Consider the following 18,213-nt stretch of genomic DNA (forward strand, 5'->3'; position numbering starts at 1 on the left):
ACTAAAGATAACCTTCAAAATTATTTTTTGATATATTTTGTTTAGGGGGGGGGGACCTTTGGGTACGGTTGCTCATCCAGCGCCATGCGGATGTCCAATCAAATTATGACACGTGAACGAGTATAGATAGCGATATTAATTGGGTGGAGAGCTCACCAAGCCCAATTACTTTCCCTGGGCCATGATACTTCACTGTTGGGCCAGGAACCTCGCTAACAAGGCCTTTTAGCTACGAGCCTACGACTGAAGTTCTGCTAAAAAAGCTACGACTGAAATCTCTGATTCCTTCGATGGGAATATGAATATCAATATGGGATGATTACCCTTTAAAAAATCAATAGGGGATGATGATCCTGCATTTCTTTCCGTTAAATATCCCAACAAATAGAACGAGAAATCCAAAAGCAACGACGGCCAAAGCGGATCGAGGACGTAGGCATGGACGGCGCTGCTGTCCGACGGCGTGCTCGCCCAGTGGTTATGTTGAAGGAGGGCGCACTTGTTTTACAGACTTATGTTGGAGACTTCAGTATTGTTGCTGTAAATATTATGGAAGGTGAGATACTTGTAAAATGTAAATTTGTCTGATACACAGGAATAATAAGGCCTTGTTTAGTTCCCAAAAAAATTTCCAAAATTTTTCAGATTCTCCGTCACATCGAATCTTTAGACGCATGCATGAAGTATTAAATATAGACGAAAATAAAAACTAATTGCATAGTTTGGTCGGAATTGACAAGACGAATCTTTTAAGCCTAGTTAGTCCATGATTGGATAATATTTATCAAATACAAACGAAAGTGCTACAGTGTCGATTTACCAAAAAAATTTGGAACTAAGCAAGGCCTAAGATAACAAAAGCTACTGAACAATCTCAAAAAAGAAAAGCTATTTTTTTAGCAAAAAAAAGGTACTGAACAATCAAGCAGGTGTTAATTTTGTATCTAATCCTGGAATGAAAGCTGTAGCGGATCCTGTCGGCCCATGGGTCAAGTTTGATTGAAGATTCTAACTGGCCTGGGCCTGATTTACTAGTCAAGCAGAGGGCCTTTCCGGAGTTTTCAAGAGCAACTCAAATAGCCTTTTTTTTTCAAGCTAATAACTTGAAAAACTTGGTTTGCTATCTTTGTCGAGTGACAACTTGGTTTGCTAAAAATCTAGAGCGGCTGACCAGATGATTGATTAGTTTTCCTAAAAAAAAGATGATTGATTAGTTGATGTTTCCTAGACAGTATATCTGCTGCTGTTGCTACCTTTGATCGTGCAGATGCTGTTATATCTGCCGATTGATTGTGTTGCTCTCTGCTTAGCAACGCCCGGCACACGCACTGCCTTTCGCTTGGCTAAAAAACTATAGCTGAAAATAATATTCGTTGATTTTTGAATGGCGCGAAGTTTTGGTTTGGAGTCTGGACATCACGCTGCAACTTAGTTAGGCCTTGTTTAGTTCCGAAAAGTGAAAAGTTTTCGGTACTGTAGCACTTTCGTTTGTTTTGTGATAAATATTATCTAATCATGGACTAACTTGGATCAAAAGATTCGTCTCGTGATTTACAGCTAAACTGTGTAATTAGTTTTTATTTTCGTCTATATTTAATATTTCATGCATGTGTCACAAGATTCGATGTGACGGAGAAACTTGAAAACTTTTTGGTTTTCAGGGTGAACTAAACAAGGCCTTAGCTTATCAACCAAATCTACTATCCATTCACTCGCAGCAAATCGGGCAACAACTGCCATACTACTACTGCAATGTTTTCGGCGAGCACCTTGCATCCCTTCTCTGTCCTCAGGGGGCACAAACCGACGACGGGCTGCAATGTTGCTGCAACTGAACAAACGAGGGCCGCGCGCATGCACAAGCCTGATCGCCGTCAGGAAACGAGTGGTAGATTTCTCATCTCTCGGTCTGGCGATCGCGAGAAGACCTGGCCCCATGCGCTGCCAAAGGTCCGGCGCGGCGCCGCCCACCGTGTCATCAGGTCCGCCGCCCACGTGAGAAGAGGGTGAGAGACGGCGGATGGGCTCTGCCACTACTCCGCCAGCCGCTCAGTCCTCAGGACTCAGGGGTGACGACGGAGGGCTACAAGCTAGGGCCGCAACCAACCCAACGCGGCGGGGCGGCTCACACGAACTGACGGACGGCGATCAAGAAGAATCTGCTGTAGCAGCCAGCAGTCAGCCCCAGCAGGCCCCGCAGCGCACGACGACCGAGAGGAAGCGCGCGGGGGGCGGGGGGGGTGGGGGGGCAAGGTGGCCAGGTGGGTGGTCGGCAAGGCAAGCAATCAACGATTTTGGGTCCCCTGTTCATGTAGCACGTGACGCATACTGTAAATTCCCAATTGGCCATCAGCTCGTATAGCAGCGCGAGGAGGACTGGAGCACTGTGCCACTGCCATCACAATCGCATCATTGCTTGATTCACTGGGATCAGGAGGGACGGCCCCGCGGGCCGCCGTAAAAAGGTGGATATCGATCAATCAACCCAAAAAGAGAAAGGGGGTGAGGTATGTATGCGTGCGCGGCATCTATCAAAAATCGAAAGTTGGGAACGAGTTTGGCTCTTGTCTCTTGCTGTTGTCTTGGCGGCTCAGACGGCCATGATTCCGTTCCGTTCCCGGCATAGTTATGTTGCCGGAAATTCAGCACGCCTTGCCGGGCTCCAAAAATTTAAAAGATTCCAAAAATGTTTAGCTCCGGCTTTTAGAAATTTAGGCAAATTTAGTAACAATTCAATCCAGAAAATGATAAACAATATATTTATTACATCATATATGTGCATGTGTAATCTAAGTATGAGTAGCGTGTAGATAATACTAACCAGCAAGATATTGATCCAAAACCTTTATTGGATAGCAAACAACGGAAACATACTCAGTGTAGGATGCACTAGTCAACATAGTGTCTGTTTGTGTAGTCGTCCCGCTCGATATAGTATAGAAGGAAACCCGTGCCAATCACCCGAGAGCCTTCGCCATTCTTCGGGAAAAAGACCAAGACACCCCGCAAAGAAGAAGATGTAGTGAGTAGTCGTGCTATCAGTGACATTTCCTAAAAATATGATTGTCGTCCTTTACCCGAACAGGTGAACCCAAGGACAACAAAAGTTTTCGAGGCCTACTCTCCCATAACTCGTGTGCGCAAGGTCCGAGACAAGGAGAACTATGATCAGCGGAAGCTGCGTTTTTTTTTTTGCAAGTGTCAAAGAGGAATGAATGGACGATCAGATGAGACTTTTATCTCACAGCCAAGCAAGAAGAGTAGACGTAGGAGACCAGGAGATGGGAGAGACGTCACGGAATTAACGTTCACAGGAGAAACTCCTGTCAAATAACTCATGTCAATAGTATCGAAAACTCCTAACAACTTCCAAAATTCCTACATTAACCAGCGTTAAATAAGAGAAACTCCAAAACTCCCATATTAACTAGCGTTGATAAGAGAAACTCTCGTACTTATACTCATCTTAAGTGGCAAAATATCACAAGCACAACACGCCCTGCGTAGCATCCGGTCACAAATTCTGTATAGTATTAAACCATTATTTGCCTGATAAGTTAGGCTAAAAAATACTATTCGCTAATTTGCTGTAAGAAAAAATTACTACATATACCATGGTTGACAAGACAAATTGATAAGTTTAAACATAGTCTTTATTTCATATACATTAAATATTACTCCTACGTGGGTATCTAACAAGGGCATGTAGAATTTCAACTTTCAGCATGCATGGATAAAAATACAGCAGAGGCGGCGGAGCGCGGGTCAAGCAGGGCACGCTTTTGCTTTTGGTGTGTGCGCGTCCTTAAAAAGAGATAGTATCACACTCATTAATCAACAAACAATCTTGTCTTAATAAACGTACAGTATCTTGCAGCCCCTACAGTGCCAGACAAGGCTGTTTTATTTGCACTATCGGTCCCGTGGCTAAAATTGGCCACACAACCCGTATATACGAAACGACCATAAAGAGTTACTAACGTTTTTCCAATCGAAAATCAGCGGTTGCTTTCTTCATTTACATAGTCCTAGGCCTTGTTTAGTTCCAAAAAATTTTGCAAAATTGACACTGTAGCACTTTCGTTTGTATTTGACAAATATTGTCCAATCATGGACTAATTAGACTCAAAAGATTCGTCTCGTCAATTTCGACCAAACTGTGTAATTAGTTTTTATTTTCGTCTATATTTAATACTCCATATATGCGTCCAAAGATTCGATGTGACGGAGAATCTGAAAAATTTTGCAAAATTTTTTGGGAACTAAACAAGGCCCTATACGTATACGTGGTATACGCACGTTTGTCTCTCGCCTTCCCTCCACAACGAAATCGTACGGAGTATACTCGAGTCAAGTCGTCGCCCCGTTGAGCGCGCTGATTCGAGCAGACCAAACCACCACCACAGCCCGTACCCAGACGCGTTCACACCTTCCCCTCCCACTGCCCGGTGGCCCCCCGTGTCGGCATTCGCCATTCGCGGCCGAGGCTGAGCTCCACCTCCACCCTAGTCCCTAGACTTTCCTACCTACGGTCACGGGCTCGGCGACTTTTCTCTCGCCGAGTGCCGACCAGCCCCCGGGCCCGACGGCGTGACGTCACCGCCGTGACGTCGCGCGCCTGGTCACGACGGCCCCGGCTTGATTACTTCACCGTCGTCCCTCTCCGCCCGCCACTAGAAAGGCGCACGTTCTTTTCTCTCGGAAACGGCCAAGAACGGGGGGAGCGATAGATAAAAAACGCGCGAAATTTCTCGATAAGGGAAGAAAGGGGAACACGCTTCTGCCCATCACTTGGCTCCGCGCTGTCGTGCGTTTGGGTTTCTCCCTCCCTCTGCTTCCCCAATATCTTTTTTTTTTCTGTTTGTTTGCTGGGAGAGCCTCATTTCCATGTCGAATCTGAAATTCCTGCTGGGTTCAGCTTGAGCAGCGTCCCTCCGTCCTTGCGCTTGGCGAATTCGCGGCGTTTAGGCTCAGATGCCTGACGCAGCAGCCGCAAAATCCCCGTGCGTAAGGCTTGAATCTTTGGAGCACGAGGGAGGATTTCCATCTCCCTAGGCGCTTCCAAAGCTCGGTACCTTGAATCATGGACCACACGGAGAGCTCCACTTCCACAACGTTGTAGTCGTCGCCGCCGCCGTGGGCTGTGGGCTGTCCTCGTCCTAACTCCACCCTCCATGGAGGTCTCCACCATCAGCTTCTCGTCCCCGTCCTCGTCGCCGCCGTCCCTGTCCCCTTCGCCGCCGCCGTCGCAGCAGCAGCAGCACCAGCCGCGGGGGGCCACGCCGGCGGACCTCGAGGCCGTGGGCCTCCGCCGCCTCAGCGACAACCTGCAGCGCCTGCTGGACCCGGCCTTCCTCAACTGCGCGGACGCCGAGATCGCGCTCGCACCGGCCAAGGGCGGCGGCGCCGTCGGCGTCCACCGCTGCATCCTCGCCGCCAGGAGCGCCTTCTTCCTCCACCACTTCGCCTCCCTCCCGGCCCCCGCCGGCGGCGGCGGCGAGAGGCCCCGCCTCGAGCTCGCCGACCTCGTCCCCGGCGGCCGCCACATCGGCCAAGACGCCCTCGTGCCCGTCCTCGGATACCTCTACACCGGCCGCCTCAAGTCGCCGCCGCAGGAGGCCACCGTCTGCATGGACGACGCGTGCGGCCACGGGACCTGCCGCCCCGCGATTGACTTCGTCGTCGAGTCCATGTACGCCGCGTCTGGCTTCCAGATCTCCGAGCTTATCTCCCTCTTCCAGGTACCCTCTCCTCGCCGCTGACCAAACATATCATTTGGCTGCAAAATGTGTAACGAGACACTCCATTGACCCACACCCACTCGTGCTTGCAAATTGTTTGTCCTTCCATGCTGTGACGAAAATTGCTATTCTAACCACCACGAATTCTCCTGCTCTGCTGCAGCGCCGTCTCTCTGACTTCGTTAGCGAAGCACTGGATGAGGATGTGGTGCCCATTATTCATGTTGCTTCCACCTGCGACCTTCAGGACCTGCTCAATCAGTGTATTCACAGGGTTGCGGTCTCCACTCTCGATAGCCGGTACCTCGAGAAGGAACTTCCAGATGACATATACTGCAGGATCAAGGAAATCCGCCGGAGCACGTTTCATGACGAATCATCAGAGAGTGCCATTCTGGACCCTGAGCATGACAAGAGGGTCAGAAACATCCTCAAGGCCTTGGATTCTGACGATGTTGATCTTGTTGGCCTGCTGTTAAAGGAGTCGACGGTGACCTTGGATGATGCGTTTGCGATACACTATGCTGCAGCCTACTGTGAGCCCAAAGTGTTTGCGGAATTGCTGAAACTGGATTCTGCTAACGTGAATCGGAAGAGTAATAGTGGGTATACACCACTGCATATAGCTTGCATGAGGAGAGAACCAGACATCATTCTTTCGCTTGTGGAGAGGGGAGCCTCTGTGCTGGAGAGGACCCTAGATGGGCGTGATGCTCTTACTATCTGCAAGAGACTAACAAGAGAGAAAGACTGCAATAGGAAGTTGGAGAAGTACGAGGAGAAAAGTAAGGCTTACTTGTGTATCGACATACTGGAGCAAGAACTTAAGAGGAAATCCTTTATTTTGGACCCGATCTCTATAGAGGAGTCCATTGCCACACCTTTGTTGGTTGATAATTTTCACATGAGGCTCATAAACTTGGAAAACAGAGGTTTGCTTATAATCCCTCTAGTCTTAATTAATTGTTGATTAATACTTTGCCTTTATAATTTGCCCCATTTGCCTCTCTAAGACCACTAAAAGGCAATTAGTAGGGTACTTGGTGGAAACAGCGCATTGTAAATCAAAACTACTTCTATTAAATCAACTTCCTAAAATGTTACTATTTATTCTAGACCCCAGGGGGCATTTATCTTGCTTTTACCATTTTGGTGTTAGTCATATCTGTTGGAACTAGTCTAACATTTGTACTCATGGATACTGATTTTAGCTCAATTTGTGCCACTGAGGCGTAGCTTGGATAGACGGTGCTTTGAGAATCTTCTGTTTGTGTCTCCGCTTAGGTTGAGAAGTATATGGTTTGACTGGCTTAGTTTGCGACATTCACACTAGGCTTTGTTTGCATTAATTCCATTGCTTCTATCGTTTGAATAACGTATGCATCAAAGATTAGTTACTGAATAACTATTTCCTTTAACTGAAAAAAATTTGAGTATGCTGTTATACTTGGCATGATATAGAAGTATTTCTGGGTATGTGCTGTTGGTTTGCCTCTTTCCTGATTGAAATTAAAGCATAGTATTCTGAGAATCATTGCTGAAGTATAGATGTTAATCTCTATGCAGTTGCGTTTGCACGAATATTCTTCCCTTCGGAAGCCAAGCTTGTCATGCGCATTGCACAAGCTGATTCAACCGAAGAGTTTGCCGGCATCACCAATTTCAGCAAACTAAAGGAAGTTGATCTCAATGAAACCCCAACAATGCAGAATAGGAGGTTGCGTGAACGCCTTGATGCCTTAACAAAGACAGGTGCCAGCAATAGCTATCTATGCCTTGTTTCTAATGCAAAATCGTGCATGCATAATAAGATTTCTCAGTACTGAAGGTTTCCAGGTTTTTTTTGGTTGGCTAAAACACAAGCACACACACCCATATACTAATTCCAAAACAAGCTGGAGCCTGTTTTGGAGTTTCTGAGCTCTGTTTGGTCTGTAATCGTTTGTAATGCGATTGGCGGTTCGGGATGTTCATGAGCTGGTTCTGTTTCTTTTGGCAAGCTGGCGTAGCCAGCGCTTTTCATTTTGTTTTTCTTTCTCGTTGTTTCACCTGTCTTGCTGTAACAGATGTCTAGGTTTATAAAAGCTGGGTTTACCTCTGTCAAAAAAATTGTTTTCTCAGTATTGAATCTTTCAGGGTATTTGGCCAGTATGCTATCATTTTAAATTTGCTGTTTCTCGTTTCTGCAGTTGAGCTAGGGAGACGATACTTCCCACATTGTTCAGACGTTCTTGACAAGTTCCTCAACGAAGAATCCACTGATCTGATCTTCCTTGAAACTGGGACTCCAGAGGATCAGCGAGTCAAGAGAATGCGCTTTTCTGAACTCAAAGAGGACGTGCGCAAGGCATTCACAAAAGATAAGGCTGCAGTGGCAGCCATAGCTTCCTCAGCATCCTCGTCTTCATCTCCGAGGTGTGAGGGGAGGGGTAGATCCAATAGGAAATTGAGGCCATCTCGGTGATATCAGTAGTTGAGGCGCAATCTGTTCAGTAGTCAGGACACATGACTCTGAGGACCGCGGTGAAGGACGGCTTTGTAGTATGTTGTTTTGACGACGTGTAGCACAGTGAAGCGATTGGGCCCAGCCTGACGAGAATTCCCAGTAGCTGTTGTGTTTTGACATGTAACACTGTTTCAGTAGATAATTTCCACGTGCTGATCGTCATCTTTGCAGGCACTACTTGTCTTGCTTGTTAAAACTGCTTTTGGGGTGGGAAGTAGAACATTGGTGCTATTGTGCTAATGTATCTGGATCCTCTCAAAGGAAATAGTTGTGTGCCTGTCGATATGTAAAAGGATATACGTCCTTATAGAAACCAGAAGATTATTGCAGTCAAATAGAAGAATTTGGCAACCGTGTGTTTCAGTGGTTGAACTTGATAGAATTATTCAGTGTTATACTAGTGCTTTTAAGGCAAAATGGCAGGTGCAGTCTACTGTCTACCTTCTCATTAAAGCAGTTCTCCCAACTGGAAGAAAGTTGGTTTCACTACATGGTTCTTTACAAAGGACTACTGAAATCATCCTGTTATCTATCTGTGCGAACTCTTGAGGACAAGAGTTCATATTTTCTTGTGGCTTTTGGCTAACAATAAGTTGATGACCAGAGACAATCTGAGCAAAAGAAAACATGTTGAAGATGTCACATGTTTGCTCTGTTCTGAACCTGAATCCATTATCCATCTCTTTTTTTTAGTGTTGTGTTGGCAAAGTGATCTGGAAGGAGGTCTCAGAAATAGTTGATCTCCATTTAGGAGTAAATTTGGAAAGTATTGTTTTTTTTAGATAAAAGATATATTATCTGGCTTCATGTATCCAAAGATAGAATCAGATCAATTATTACATAGTTCAAAACGGGCATAAAGTTTGGCCGTAGCAAATTACAACCATATACACAGAAACTGGAAAGAAAGAAAGTCTTTGACTAAACATAGCCAACATGCCTTTGAGAAAACCATCCAATGGAACTGAAAAAGTCTAGGGCGCACGTCTTCGGATGCTGAGCCTCCGAGATGAGCTGATCTTTAAAATCATCATATGCCGTTGCAAGCTTGCCCATGAATTATTAAGAAAAAACTTGACATTATGAATGTGTGTACTTCTGCTACTTTATGGTCTGTCTGGAAATTAAGAACTGCATTGCCATGGGGAGCTACGGAAGGATGTTCAAACTGTGTTATAGGCAAGATGGCAAGGATGCTAAGAAGATGGGTGGTACTGTTAGACGGAGAAAGAAAGACAAGAACTGGAGAGCTACGCTGGAGAACTCGTGGAGAAGGCAAAACAAGTGGTGCGGTTGCAGTAGGACTGGACAAAAAGCAAAACACGAGTCAATTCAGTTCATCAGCAACCCAGAGTCTGTACTCATGTGATGAATAATTCTGCGGTTTAATTTATACGCTCCACCGGTCACTGATTGCGACAGTGAAGACTGATGTCAGTATGTGTATCAGCGTAAGCTGTGTGATTATTTTCGAGAACGACCAGAAGACGAAGATCTATTCCAACGCTCAAGAACAAATGCGGAGAGGAGTGTAATACTCAAGAATAAATGCAATGGGCTATGCATTGTACCTTATACATTAACTAGCTACGAAATGTGATCGAACACAAGGACGCTAATCCAACAAGCTATAGCGACAAGTTGTCTTGGAGGTTGGCCAGCACCCGTAGGATGGTGTCCACGATGACAGGGTCCGCGCCCAGCAGCCTGTGCAGCTGCGCCTCTACCGGCCGCGGCGCGCCAGAGCCGAAGACGTCGCCGACGAACCTGTACACCTGAGCGAAGCGCAGGTCGTCCGGAGACAACGGGAGCCGAACCGTCTCGACGTCCGGCGCCGAGGCACCATCATCATCAGCGCACCAGCCGGTACTGAGCGGCCGCTGCTGCCGATGGCCGGGGCCTGCACCGGCACCGGCAGAGGTGCGAGGGTGCGGCGCCGCCGCCGCCGCCGCCGCCGCGAGGCCCAGCTTCTTCTCGGCTCTGAGGAAGTGCTTCTGGGCGTGGCTGCGTATCTGCGTGCCCGTCTTGGTGGCGACGAACGCCTGGACCCGCTTCCAGTCCCGGCCGAACAGCAGCAGGGCGTGGAGGAACCGGTCGTGCTCGTCGGCGGTCCACCTCTCCCGCGGCCTGGTCATCACGTACGGCTTCCGGCACTTCTTCACCGCCGTCCCGGCCGACGACTTCGCTGCCGCCGCCATATTTGTTTCTCTATCTCCTCCTTGATGAGGCCGCCGCAGGCAATGGGATGGGATGAGGTTTGAGACTTTGAGAGTCCTTGGCGATCGAGTGATCGAGCTGCTTGCCAGTGATCACAGTGTTCGAATGGATATATAGGCTTTCGAGTTGCGGCGACGATGGAGTGCCGGAATGGAAGCAGACAGAGACACCGCGTGGCCATTGCAGCGCACGTTGTTGTATTCTCCAAACGCACGCGTCGCGCGTGCGCCGGCCGCGGCCGGCCTACCGTGAGACGCGCGTAGCGTAAGCGTAAGGGTGCGATGCCGGGGTTTATGCGGCGGATCTGTGATGTGGAGTTAGGCAAAGCCATGGACGACGCAGCATTTCGGGCCACAGCTTCGATCGATTCCGCATGCAAGAACATCCCAACTGCCGCGCGTGTTGCATCTTTGCATGCAGGAAACGTGCTTGCATTGATCCCTGCCGTTTTTATATGTAGTCGTCTGTGCTGGAATGGACGCCAGATGGACGTGAAAGAGAATATATGTGACCGACCTCATTTTCGCTCTTATCCAAGGTATGTATGAAACCACGGGATGCATCATGTTCAGCGCACATGAGTTCAGGATAGGGATGGTGTGGTGGGGAAGGAAGGGTTGTGGACTGTTTAACTGTTAATCTTAAGATATTTGAATGACCTTATTAAATACTGGTATACTATATCTGGCTATTAAGAAATTTATAATAAGATTCAGATTCTCTTCGGCAAGGGTTCAAGTCTGACTGTTCTTACTCTTTCGATGAAATTCTACTAAACACCATAAAACGACTTTGCTATGGAAGCTACAAAGAGGCCGTTCGAGGACGCGCGTGAACCCCCGTGTCTAGGTTGACTGATTGGCAAGTAATATGTCGCATCCGGTTTTAAAGAACAAAACCAGGCTAGCCATATGTGTGCCCAGGAAGTCCACACATATAACAACAGAAAGAAATAGTATCAGAAAACAATATTATATAGCGGAAACATACTTATAATTAACACTTACATCAGAGAATCATAACACAATAACTAATCTTCAGGCTCAATCTTCACAGGGACGGCTGACTGGGGTAACATATGCCTAGCACTTCTTGTATTCTGAGAACATCCTTCATGATTCCCTCGCTCTTCTGATCAACTCTTACTAGTAAACTGGAGTGGTGGGAAATTGCAAGAGTGAGCACATATCGTATTCAACAAGTATAACCAGGGGTTCATGAGGCTCAAATAGCTGACACTGGTTTGACTGCATTTAGCTTTTAATGGTGGGTAGCATGTTCATTAATTAATAGCAAATGTCAAGGTAGTAGAAATAATCCATTAATCACATGATCAAGTGTAAGCATAATTAATCTCATAGCATAAACGATAATCAAATGAACATAACAACTTAACAAGCTCATCGTCGTCGATGCAAGAACCCCCAAGGCCGCTCATAACCGTGAGCACGGCTAGTATACTAGTTTTAACACTCTGCAGAGGTTGTACATCTTTACCCATGAGTCATGATTTACCCTTTCGCCCGAGGTAGCTAATCTCTTAACCCCCTTCCTAGGGAGGTCGGCATGGATCACTATGAAGCCTTTCAAAAGTTCGTCTAACATGTTAGGGCCGCAAGGTTTCCTTTGCGAGCAGATATAGATACCCCCCTTCCGAATGGCACAATGACGCGCAGCCTATACACATAGGGACAGGGGCTCGCACTATACCCGTGTCGGTTCAGCCCCTCCGCCCTTTCGGGTAACCTCTAACAAGCTAGAAAAGGTCTTCATACTGAGCTAAAGCCAGAGCCATTATAGCCCTCATGGTTGCACTGTTGTCCCGATGATCACTTACAGACAAGATCTCATATAGTTATTTGTCATCTTTTAACGTTCATTGCATAGCTATTAATCACCTTACACGATCATGGATTATATCAAGCACTAGCACATCTACACCAAATGCATATCAAGTAGGTAACAAGGAATCCAGGTAACAATCATCTATGATTTTGCTAAGGTCGACAAGGTGATAGCATGCATATGATATATATGTGTAGTTATAAGTGAATAGGTAACAAGGATGATCCCAAGTTATACTTGCCTTAAAGACTTGCTCAATTCTCACACCATCAGCTTTTGGTCATCATCTTCTAATCTTCCGCGTCCACGGACAGTTCTTGTCTATTCGTATCAAGCACCACACATAGGCAAACATACAAGCAACAAACAGAACACTAAGAACAATACACCATACAAGACAAAAGAGCATACTAAAAGAGAATCAACGCTACAAGATCACAACAAACACCGAAACGGAACCTATCGTTAAAAGAAATGAATAACGGTACTTTTATACTATAAAAGAGAAGCTTAAACATTTAATTTATTTAAGTAAATAAAATAATGTAAAAGTTATTAATTCAGATTAATGTGAACATATTTATTTTCAAAATTCAAGCTAAAACTAATCATATTTTATTTATAAATATTTAGATTTCATTTATGTCAATTCAACACTAACTTGTGAATACCAATTGACATTGGAGCGCATTGAATTGGGTTTAACATGCGTATTTAGACTAGACAAATTATAGTTTAGGTACATGATTATGTTAGCGATTAATCATGTTAACATTTATATATAAAATCCATAAATATAAAACCTATATTGATTTTTAGTTATAAAACTGGATGCAAGTGTATTATTCAATTTATTATTTAACTATGTATAGAAAAACATGTGGCGATTAAACTTAAGCACTTATGTTTTAAGGTCGAACTAAGCATTTTATAATTCAAAAGACATCATGGTTAATACTAGTTCAAATAACATTAATTTATGAAGGACCGAAATATAACCTATTATGCTTTTAATTAGGAATATAATTGCGTAAGCATAAATTAAATTAATATTTAACTTATGAAATTTAATGATGTGATATATGTTAAACATCGCCGCTAACAAGTAGTTTCGGTCTACACGATTGCATGCAACGAGAATTGAGGTTAATTTTTAATTAGAAATTATTTAATAAATGATAAACAAATTGTATTCAAATAAATAAATCTAAAAGGAAGTTATGTAATAAACATTTATTCTACTGCGTAGAGCATGATGGCACAAATCTAACACAATTTGAACGAACCGAATCGGTGTTAGGATAATCAAATTGCGCAAGTTACGAATGAGTGGCAAAACTGTAAATACCTCTTCATCTTCCTTGGTCCGTCTAGGTACCGAACGGCAAAGGCCATGGAGGCTGCTGTGATCCTCGACGTAGGAAAGGGAGGGGTCCTCGGCCAGGCCAGGCTGGACCGTCAGCAGCATCCACCCGTGCTCCGTGCGTACTCGCACAACATGGGTTGGTGCCCACCACATCAGGGCACGGCCGAGCGGACCAGGGCGACGACGGATGCATGGAGCTGGATGGCTGGGCTGGATCGGCACGTCGGACTGGCAACGGCTGAGCCAAGCATGGGGAACCGGCCACGGCGAGTGCAGCCCTGCACGCACACTCGCCCAGCGGGCTAGTTCGGTAGAGACCGAGCAGCAACATCAAAACAAAAAGATCGGAAGACCATGGAGTTCACCGGAATCCTTATCGGTAATGAGATGTGTTAGGGAAACAATCAAGCAGATATGGATTTATAAAAGGAGTAGCGTGCCGGTGAAGAGAACGACGAGAACAACCTTTAGGTGGTGACGGTTTTCGCAGGGGACGTCGAAGATGGCCGGAAAAGCTCGCCGAAGGTTCGCCGGAGTTCTAGGTTTCGAAACTTCGGCGTTAGATCTACGACGATAGGAGTGGCGGCTCACAAATCGGGCTATACTTCTGAAATCAGGGCGTCGAGGGCTACGCCGGCATATATATATTGTTAGGGTTTGACGTCGTAGAAAAATTGGATATTTTATTATTTTCGGATTTAATTAATTTCGTGAATAAAAATAATTCCAGAAAGTCCAGAATTGATATTTAAGGTCCGAAAAATACTCCAAAGGCTATAAAAATTATGAGAAAATTCTTAGAGATATTTTAGAACATGAGAAACCCAAATAAAGTATTTAGAGCTAATAAAAAGATATCTAGGAGTATCTCAAAATTAGATTATGCTCAAATTCAAGTGGAAATAAATTCTAGAAAAATGCTGAAATAATTCCTGATAAGTCTTAATAGGTCGGTTGATGGAAGATGAGCTCAAAGAAATAATTTAGAGTAGAATAAGATGATATGGAAAGCTCCAAATAAGAAGATTAAGATCAAGAAAGAGAAGACTTGATTATAAAAAAAAACAGAGACATGTCGGATAAAAAAAAACAACGACTTACTAACGGAGTCTAAATTTTAGCCAAACATAAGCCAAGCAGCAAGCAAGCATCACACCACATCAACAAAAGCCCATCAAATTAATTTAGAAAATTTTAAAGAATGATATATTTCTTGTAACTAATTGACGCTATTTTAAACTGATGTTTAAAATTTTATCCCAATATATAAATATTTATTTTAATTACTATTTTCTATGCATAACCCAAAATCAAAAAAAATTTGGGGTATGACATAATACCTCAAGTCCTCATTTTGCTAGGGTGGGCGGAAGATCTCTATAATTTCATATTGTTTCCCCCCTAGTGTGCCCCTCTTATGGCGTGTCGTTATACTAAACTCTATTTCTCATCTTAATACAAAGATACGCAAACCTTTTATACATATTAAAAAAAGCAGCCAAGAGGAGAAGTTGTTTTTTTACGAGAAGGGTGAAGTCATATAAACATGACATTTCTTTGGCTTGTTAGGTGAAGCTATTTGCAAAAAAAAAATTGCCAAACATGACATAAGTTAGACCACTAATCCAAAATCCTAGATACAAGTTATTGCCTACTCAACTACTCACTACTACACAAAACATTTTCAAAGACATTTGAATCCACGACCTACTATTCAGCAATAACACATCCCTACGAATAACATCCCTACTAATACACCACAAACTCTTTTGTGAGTATATATATATATATATATATATATATATATATATATATATATATATATATATATATATATATATATATATATATATATAGTTTATATATATAATCAATATTCTGAAATCTTATAATATTGAATATTTCAAGTCCTAAATGATTTCTAAAAAACTTTCAAGTATAAAGTTTTAAATCTTGTCAAGAACTACAAGTATAGGACATGTCTCCATCCGAGATTGAGATGCTCAAAAATTTTTGCATAAAAACTTATCAACAGCAAACATGTAGATTAGATCGGCCACTACAACTTTGATATTAACTATGTGAACATTTAAGGTCATTTAGAAATTCTAAATTTCAAACTTCAAAATCTTCAAACTTAAAACACGTATTTAGGACTTTAGACAACTTGAAATAAGAAATATTCAACTACAAAGTTGTAGATTGTATTGAGAGCTACAACGTTGATAAAGACCATGTCAACATCTAAGTTTGTTTGAAAGTTTTAAATTTCACAATCTGAGAACTTAAAATAACTGGGACTCTAAATAGTTTTCAAAATAAAATAAATCTAGTTACAAAGTTGTAGATCTCATCAATAGATACAATTTTAATATAAAGTTGGTTTTCATCTAGGTTCATATAAAAAATATGAATTATTTCTTTATACAACTCTAGAGGCGGGCCACTTATGATGATCGCTTAATAGAGGCGATCGATCTTAGATCTCTGCCTATCTTAATAGTTGATTAACAGAGATGGTTTGAAATGGTTAACAGTGGCGGGTTGTGGCTCACTATTTACGAAAGTGGTCTCTATATGTACAGCCTCTGTTAATTAGAGAGGCTATCTACTAAATCATTTTTCTAGTAGTGAGTGACTACTACTCTCTCCCCCTAAAAATGGTTAGAAAATTTTAGGCAAATTAAGAGATATGTGAAATGATGTCCCTATTCATTAGGGATTGTTTGAGTTCTCAAGGTATGTGGTCTGTGGACACTAGCAGTTATATGTGAGGGCAGTTAATTTAAAATGTCAGGTTTTGCATGATAATATTTGAATTATAGAATGTCAGTTTTTTAGGACCGAGGTAGTATAGTTTAGCAGAATTTGCCACAAGTGTCGTTTGTATCAAAATTCCAAGTGGAGTATAACGAAGTATGCATGCCACATTTCGACGAAATAATATGCGTTTGATGCAGAGAAACTTTGTTTGCTCAAAAATGAAGGAACAATCAGGTCCTTTTCTTTAGCACGAGTAAGGGCTTGTTTAGATGCAAAAATTTTTTGGATTTTGACACTGTAACACTTTCGTTTTTATTTGACAAACATTGTCCAATCATGGAGTAACTAGGCTTAAAAGATTCGTTTCGCGATTTACAGACAAACTGTGTAATTAGTTTTTATTTTTATCTATATTTAATACTCCATACATGTGCCACGAGATTCGATGTGACGGGGAATCTTGTAAAGTTTTGGGTTTTTGGGTGTATCTAAACAAGGCCTAAGCGTTAAGGCTTTGCTTTTGTTGCGTAAGCAGAGCTTCATGTAAGACTTGGGGCACCCTTTTCTTCTTCACCAAACAATACATACACACGTGTCACTGTTTGCACCTATACACATAGTATCCAAATAATCACATTCAATATATTGTAATACTGATTAAATTGGTAGTAGACCTAGCTTGTTCGTTTGTCTGAAAAGTCACGGCTAAAAAACGAACAGAGCCATAATTACCACAAGCACCCCAGTGTCAGCTGCCATGACGTCCACCGCAAAATAAATAGCTTTGTTTTTTGTTGGATTAATTAAATCTAGAAAAATACAAGGATAGAGCACCCATGCATGTTCCACCAAACGCTACACTCTGTTTGTATTGATACCAGAATAATATAAGTCGTCTCAGGTTGTGCTGCTAACCCGAATTTATCTAACTTTAATACCTTTATAAGAAAATATTAACTCTACGATGACAAATAAATAAATAAATAAATAAATGTAGTATTTGCGTACAAATCATGACATTTCATCATGAATTTAGTGAAACTAATTGGTTATTGTGTAGATGTTCAATGACGTTTTCATAAATTTGGTCGAAGTAAGGCAAATTCAAGTTAAAGCGAAACTAAAACACCCTACATTTTAATTAAATGAAGACGATAACAAAAAAGAACATTTAGGTCCAAAATAACGAAAAAGAACTGAGATGGAAAAATTAATAAATAACTTATGCTATATCTGGATCCCTATAGATAATAGCTGTGCAGCTAATAAAATAGCTAATTGTTAGTTTGATCTTTAGATACTAATTATTTTACTAGTTGAACCAAATGAGATAATAACAACTACTTTGTATTTTGTTCTCTTCGGTCTTATAAAAGCTAGGGAGCAATGCTCCACAGTTCTCAGTTTAGGAAAAAAAAGATAGTAGCAACTAAAAAGTTATTTTAGTAGTATTTTTTTGTTAGTTGTGCATCCAAATACGTGCCCTCAGGCTAATATGTAGGTAGCTAATATGTAGTTATTAGCTAACTAATATTAAATGTGAGCTATTAACCAACTAACTATTAATAAATAATGGTCAAACAGCGGTCTCAAGCAAAGCTCCATGACTCCACCGACACCGATGTCACGTGGCATAGCATGCCCGGGAGACTGATGTTTTGAGTTTTGAGCTCCCCGGCCTTTTGCAGCTGATTCTCAGTTCACGATATTTAGGCCTTGTTTAGTTTGGAAAAAATTTTAGATTTCGCTACTGTAGCATTTTCGTTTGTTTGTGG

General features: G+C 42.9%; 2 protein-coding genes across 2 annotated transcripts; one reads left to right on the forward strand and one right to left on the reverse strand.

The window, feature by feature from the left end:
* Positions 4,707 to 8,664, forward strand: LOC8056746 (BTB/POZ domain and ankyrin repeat-containing protein NPR3). Its single transcript, XM_002464065.2, has 4 exons — positions 4,707 to 5,741; positions 5,905 to 6,673; positions 7,308 to 7,493; positions 7,931 to 8,664. Exons 1-4 carry the CDS (start codon positions 5,175 to 5,177, stop codon positions 8,203 to 8,205), a joined length of 1,797 nt encoding a protein of 598 aa, XP_002464110.1. The 5' UTR covers positions 4,707 to 5,174; the 3' UTR covers positions 8,206 to 8,664.
* On the reverse strand, positions 9,727 to 10,591 carry LOC8056747 (protein REVEILLE 8). Its single transcript, XM_002466650.2, has one exon. The coding sequence runs from the start codon at positions 10,443 to 10,445 to the stop codon at positions 9,876 to 9,878; it is 570 nt and encodes a 189-aa protein (XP_002466695.1). The 5' UTR covers positions 10,446 to 10,591; the 3' UTR covers positions 9,727 to 9,875.

The sequence above is a fragment of the Sorghum bicolor genome, chromosome 1, assembly GCF_000003195.3.
Source record: "Sorghum bicolor cultivar BTx623 chromosome 1, Sorghum_bicolor_NCBIv3, whole genome shotgun sequence".
In the NCBI taxonomy this organism is placed as follows: Eukaryota; Viridiplantae; Streptophyta; class Magnoliopsida; order Poales; family Poaceae; genus Sorghum; species Sorghum bicolor.